This window comes from Vipera berus, assembly GCF_964194415.1.
Source record: "Vipera berus genome assembly, chromosome: 2".
Classification (NCBI taxonomy): Eukaryota; Metazoa; Chordata; class Lepidosauria; order Squamata; family Viperidae; genus Vipera; species Vipera berus.
The window spans coordinates 110,979,611-110,986,552 of NC_138203.1; the positions used below are offsets into that span (position 1 = coordinate 110,979,611).

General features: G+C 37.4%; 1 protein-coding gene across 1 annotated transcript in view; it reads right to left on the minus strand.

Annotated features, from left to right (window-relative positions):
* RIMKLB (ribosomal modification protein rimK like family member B) overlaps positions 1-5,790 on the minus strand; it is a 72,511-nt gene extending 66,721 nt beyond the window's left edge. The window contains exons 1-3 of the mRNA XM_081317593.1: positions 5,227-5,790; positions 4,170-4,594; positions 118-337 (exon numbers count right to left, since the gene is read on the minus strand). Coding sequence (XP_081173719.1) covers positions 118-292 — 175 coding nt within the window. The 5' untranslated portion in view covers positions 293-337; positions 4,170-4,594; positions 5,227-5,790. The remainder of the gene's footprint in view (positions 1-117; positions 338-4,169; positions 4,595-5,226) is intronic.
* Positions 5,791-6,942: the final 1,152 nt, after the last annotated feature.

A 6,942-nucleotide genomic window follows, 5' to 3' on the forward strand; every position in this document is an offset into this window, starting at 1 on the left:
CTTAGTAAAAGTTCCTACTTGGAAAAAACTGTCTCCAAGAGTTCTACTTTCTTAAGATGTGGGTGAAGTAGGTCCTGACATTGTCATCAATTCATATCTTCTATATAGTATTCTTACCCAGGTTTCCTTGCTCAATGGTTAAGACAACTTCATCCATCAACAAAGCACGGAAGTCTAGATCCTCTTCACAACATTTGGCTTTAAGTGCCCTTAGAATTTCCTGCTGGGGATAATCTTCTCGGATACGTCGATCTGTTAAAAACCAGAGCCTGGGAACAACAGAGCTACACATCTTGAAGTAGTTCTGCAGTCTTTAGGTATCCTTTGAAAGGAATATCTAAAAAATATAAGTAAGAAACTTAGCTCACACTTACATATAAACCATTCCAAATGACAATTCATTTTCTTGTAAAATTTGGTAGAAGCTAATGTTCCACCTATTTCTTGCCCAAATTGAAACTGAGATAAAAGGACAGAGAAAATGGTGGAAACCATTTATTATTTAAGTATTTTTAGTTTTTGGTACTGTTACCATGAAATCATAACAGGATTACCTGTTGAAGAAAATTTAAGAAATAAGGAACAACAAAAGTACTTTAATCTTTCAGGAAAACTATTATTGAGTTTGAAGAATGACATCTCTGCCCACCCAAAACAATTCCTTTCGGAGAATATCAGCAGATATCTGGATCTAGGGTGCATGGTTCAGCCCATATGTTGATTATGCTAATTGAGTTGTGTGGTTTTATCTTGGCTCCTATCTTTATTATTTATTGTTTTGCTATATTTTTATATATTTATATCTTATTAGTGCCCCAAGCCATATGTTTGAGATAGAGGATTTCCAGGGGAGATACAGTAATGGCAAATCGAAGGCAGCTCTGTAATAGCAGAAATGACCAAAAAAGAAACTGGTGAGTAGACTGGTTCCTTGGAACTTCTCTGGATTAGGATGAGACAGCACCCATGTTTTTCAGATGGCTGCTTCATGGGAGGAAATCACAGGACAGTGGTTTTCTGTGGGTCTGAGTGCTGGGAAATGAAGGGATCAGCATTCTTGTTTGTAAGACTGGCAGAATTTTTTAAAGATACTAATTTCACAAACCTCATTTTCTAATCACTTTTAAAAATTGTTCAACACTTTATAAATTTTTGGCTGATGTCTTGACTGAAAAATTGATGTTTTATGGATAAGAGATAGGATATGGGATGAAGATATATTTGTTTGTACTCTTGATAGAAGTGGAAAGCCACTACATTTGTTTATATTTGCGATTAGGATTGGAAATCATATATATAGTATGTATATGTATATATTTCTTTTTATTATATTCCCACGTTTTCTTCAGTTTTTATTCTTTGCTCCTATTCCTTTCTCTTTAAATGTAAATTTGTGTTAGCATTTACTATTCTAATCAATATTTTAAATAAAAATATGTATGTGTGAATGTGTATAAAGTAGTGGGTGACTACATACATTGAATAAATGGTATAATTCTAAAGTTATCAATTCAGCTCTCATTTTCATCAACTATATATTTATGGAGACAAGTAACAGAACCTGCATACTCCTCATGCAAGATAAAAAAAAATGAAAAGAAAAGTGACAAAGCTTTCATTCTTTTCTTGGCTTACTAATACACAAAGCACTCTCCCATTTGTTCTGTCACTATTCTATTTATGCCACTCGAACTTTTTTACAAACATCTCTGATCCAGCAACTGTTATTCTTTCAGATGTTCTACCTAATAGCTTATATACTCCATATCACAACTTTGCTATTATTTTTATTTCATTGTGAGATCTTCTTTGAATCTATTGTGCTAAAATCAATTTATTTGTTTTGATGTTTATAACAGGCTAAATTCCAGGAATCAGATTTAGCTATCTATTTTGGGGGAAGGAGAACTACACAACAGTTTTCGAGAATCTTTTAATAAATAGGGACTACAATTTTTATTAAAAGCATTTTAAATAATCTGCTGCAGTGTGTATTTTTTAAATTAATAATGCCATTAAAAGTTAGATTGGAAATATCTTCCGAGTTGCTTGGGTCAGTTTCACTTTTCTAGATGTGCTAAGCCTGCCAAAAAATACCACATTTTATTTTTCACCAAAAAGCTGTTGGAAAGTCATTTGGTTGTTTATTTTTAAAATCTGACATTATGACTTCAGAGATATTTTTCAGTGTGGGAGAATATAAGTAAGAGGTTCAGAGTCACATACAAAGTGTGTTTGGAGTTACCATTTCTAATATGATTGCTGCATTTTATGAAAAACAAATACAGAAAAAGTGTTATCTAATGTCAAATTAAAAATTATGATGGTCACCATCTAGGGCACTTAACTTTCACAAAATCTGTTTGTGTAAGAGAACAAGATTTCAGAGTTTTTAATTTTAAAAATGCAAAACAAAACATCTTTTAGTTTTGAGTACTATTCACTCGACATTGCACAAAATTATATGGGGCCTCTTTAAAGATTGCCAATCCATGAAACAAAGTTTTTAATACCTTAAAATATGAAATAAAAAGAAGAATAAAATTGAAGATGTTACTTTTCCCATGTTTCCCAGCCTACTGGAATGGGCTTCTGTCACTCAATGACTTTCAAATATTAATGTTAATATTTTGCTAATTCCTATACAGGTAGTCCTCCATGTATGACCCATCATGACAGAATGGAATTCTGTCCTATATTTGTCAGTGTTCCTTATATATAGTCAAGTGGGAATTAAAATCCAGACTGATTATAAAAATGTGATTAGATTATAAGAATGTGATCAAGCATATATAGCATAAATTCTGTGTATAGTACAATAATAATTTGGAACATGGATCCAAATATGAAGCTCAGGTGACCAATACTTTTTGCAATCCAATACTTTTTGCACAGTATCATTTAATAAAAACTAGAAGCCTACTTACATGTTTAAATGTTACATGATTAAAGCTTTTTATCTGTAAGATAGATATAATTATTTGCATTTATTTTTATTTCCCCCTTATTTTTATAAATAACTCAAGGCAGCAAAATATCTAAATACTTTTTCCTCCTCCTATTTTTCCCACAACAGGCAAGGTATCTTGATACAGTCAAACACTATCTAAACATACTGCTTCTTTGCAGTGTGTTTCTCTGGGAAGAATTTAACCAACTGAAATATTTATTCCCTGGGAAAAAGTGAGATAATCTGGTAGATGCATCCTTTTATCATATGACAGGATGAATATATATATTTTTATTTAATCTGAGAGAATCACGTATGGAAAAAAATAACAAAGGTCACCTCCTGTGGTAGAGAATTCCAAATATTATCTATGGTATAGTAGTTTAAAATCATAATTGTTATTCATAAACATTTATTTAAAAGGCTACCTTTTAAAAAAAGGTAACATTAAAAATCAATAGGTGAAAAGAATCAATATAGATTTGATGTAAACTATACAAAACTCAGATTTATTAAAATGTTGTTCTCGGTTCTATATAAACTAATATTTAGAATTTACAAAGTGAAAATCCAGTTGAACTAAATATAATTCCAATTTTGCATTAATCTGCTTCCTTTTGCATGTTATGCACCAATGTAAGTTTTAAATTAAATATCTTCACAAAAAGGCAACATAAACATTAGCCAGTCATTGACTGCTACATTCCTTTTAGAGAAATAATCACAGAAACCAGGTGATCAAACATGTTTTTTGACTGCTAACACACCTCCTCTTTTATTTGCAAAGGACGCCACAGCCTGGTGAAGAGGAAATATTTCTCCTGCACTCAGCCAACTGTAACATCTTTTGAAAAACTTTTTTCTGTTCACTTGTCCATAAGGGAAAACTCAGCCAATTACTTTCAGCTACTTATGAAGCTAATTACCCTTTAAACTCTTTCCCATAATTCCACCCATCAGAAAGAACAACTCCATTTTTACTTTGTTTAGGATATTAAGCAAGTTCCTCTGCATTCTGTAAGTGTTTCTTTTTGTTGAGATGTCTATTCAGGACACATGCTATTTGAACATCCACTCGGCATAACCTAATGCCAAATTATTGTATAAGACCATGCTCAAAACTCCTCCTCCCCTTTTTCTTCCCTTCCCTTCCTAATCTAGCACTATTTCATAAGACAGTGGTAGGGTGAAAAAATTAAATAATCACAGCATAACTTACCAGACAAAACTGAGAAAAACAGCAATGCTTATGAACTGTTGTTTCTGCCCTCCTTTCTGACAAGAGGTATTTCTGGAACTTTCTCTTTTTCCTCTCCCTTTTACCACTCACTTGAAGGATAATCAAGTCCTCTCAGTGCCTTTTGATTCTTCAAGAATGATTTGGTCATTGAATCTCCAAAAAAAGGTGTCATGGGAATTATTTTTGCCTGGTACCCTGATGGTCCACACCTAACTGTTGTTCTGATGACTACAGTAATTTGGTTGGGAGGTTTAATCCTCAAATTACTTCCATGGAAAGGAGAATAAACAAAAGGAAAAAGTATATTAAGCTTAGAAGAGTAATCATTCAAGGCACACAACGCCTTGTTCGGATCTTCTTCAGAACAGGGCCCTTATAAAGATTGTACCTGACATCACCAGTATCTGGAAGACAAAAATAGATAATACAGGTTAGCTTTGTACGTTTAAGGCCTTACTGAAGAAAGAAAAAGGATGATACAAAGTGTATATGTTCAAACTGTTAAATGTAATCAAAAATTAGATTTCATTAAGATCCTAAGGGAGCATTCAAACTGGACAAAATGAAACTTACTACCCATGAATATATGATTCTAATGGGATAAAAATCTTTTGCATCATTTAGCAAAAACATGCCTTCAAACTCATCTTATTGTACAAAAAAATTAAACTGAAAAAAAGAAAAAGCAGATTGACCATGGGCAAAACTGCAAGTCTGAAGGGGAAAGTCATGATTTAATAGCATACTTATTTCATTACAAACATATTTTAAAGTAGCACACTTCAAGAAAGTATTTTCTATGCAGCAGACTATTTTCTTCCATCCAAAGATAAGTATAACAGAGGCGGCTTTGTTTTAATGTAAACCTAGCAAGAAATATTTTTTACACAGCTGAGATTGCATGTCACCACTAACCCTTAACCATCAGTACATAGACAAAGAATTCTAAAATAACATACGTATGCACATTTTTCTTCCTGAACACAGAAGCTGAGGCAATTTGTAGTCGAAAGGCTTTCGACAAGTCATCACTAACCTGGTTGCTCTTTCTGTTGTCTCCTCCTCCTGAACAGGATTCTGGATTTTAGGAAGATGTGGCGAGGACTCCAACGCCTCCCCTCGAATATTTTGAAAGGGTGTTAATAAAATAAGTGTGGGGAGATATAAAGGGCTGGGGAAGAAGACACGCTTCAGCAGAGACTAGACTCAGCCGCTTTTAAACGCTCTCGGATTGGCTCGGTGGATCCCGCAAATGTGACACTATTCAAATTTCGGTCGGTAGTATCAGGATTATTTCCCGATGATAATGATCAAAATTGGAAAAAAAACGAAAAAAGCGGGGAGGTACCGAAATCGGCCTCTCCAGCCCCGCGCGCTCTCCCCCACCAAGATCGTCAGCAAGAGGCAAAGATGGAAGGTGGGGGCTGACGCGCCCAACCTTAGTAAAGATGAACCAGCGAAATTAATACCTCCTCACGACTAAGGGGGAGAGAGGCTGCGCCTCTGCCCACCCGTAAGACTCCAGCGGTCGCCTGGATCGCGCTCGCAATCCCCCAGAAACCGCCACCTCCGATTTCGCCTGCCCACCCTACCGCCAGCCTGCTTGCCTAGCCTGCTAGGGTCGGAGGGAGGGATCGGAAGACGCAGCTAGCGCGCGCACGGCAAAGAGAGGGGGCGCGGTCGGCACACGCAGCGTATTCGAGGACGCCCCATTTCGCGCGCGCCCGTTAGGTGAAAGCCCCCTCCCCTTCCTCCAACCAATCCCGCGCAGGGAGCGGTAAGGCGCAGAGATCTTTCCCCTCCCCCGCCCCAATAGGGTGCTCTCTTCTCAGAAGCAGCTGTGGTCGTTAAAGAGGGGAGGGGAGCGCGCGTACGTGAGGCACAAGGGGAGTCGAGTTAGTGTGGCAGCCAAGTTGTTCTTTTCTTCTCTGCTGCCAGTTTTCACTGGGCTTATTCTTTTAAGAATTTGTGGTCGTTTCCCAGTCGACCCCACCCGCTTTGTAGGCCATTGTGGAAACATCATGGTATTCGCCCACGCCCGACGGTGTGAATTGCACCTATATTATGAGCCAGCTTCGTTGAAACGGAACGTTCGATCTTTGCCAGCTCAGCAGCCAGCTCGACGGTTCTTGACTGCAGCTACGAGCTCTGCGTGGGAGAGGGGAATCAGGATTTCTGACCCAGAATATAGAAAGTCCCTCTTTTCCTGTAGCCTTTGACAGCCAGCTGAAGGTTGTACAGCTACTCAATGCACCCTTAAGATAACATCCCAATTAATTCCCCACCTGATCCTGTCATTTAAATGCCAAAAAAAGAATTAAAAGAGGAATCCCTCCTTATTGACAGAGGAACAATTGAGTGGCATTTTAAGATGCCAGTTAGACTGAGGCTACTTAAATTTAGCTGGTGACTGATTATTAGTAAACTCTCACTAGCTTTTGATACTCTCATAGTATTTGCCTAGATTGGTTCTGCAGGTTGAGTGCTGGATTAGTTCCACTTAACCAGCAGGATAGTTTTCAACTTGAGCATGGTGGGCAACTGCTACAAAAAGAGGCCTGCCTGGCTCCAGGCAGTAACAACTGCTTCTTTGAGGGAGGGTAGCTTTCCTGCCGCCTTGAAGGAGGTGGTGGTGAGGCCCCTCCTCAAGAAGCCTGTCCTGGACCTGGCTATTTTGAACAACTATCGTCAGGTCTCCAACCTTCGCTTTCTTGCGAAGGTTGTTGAGAGCATGGTGGCGCATCAGCTCCCT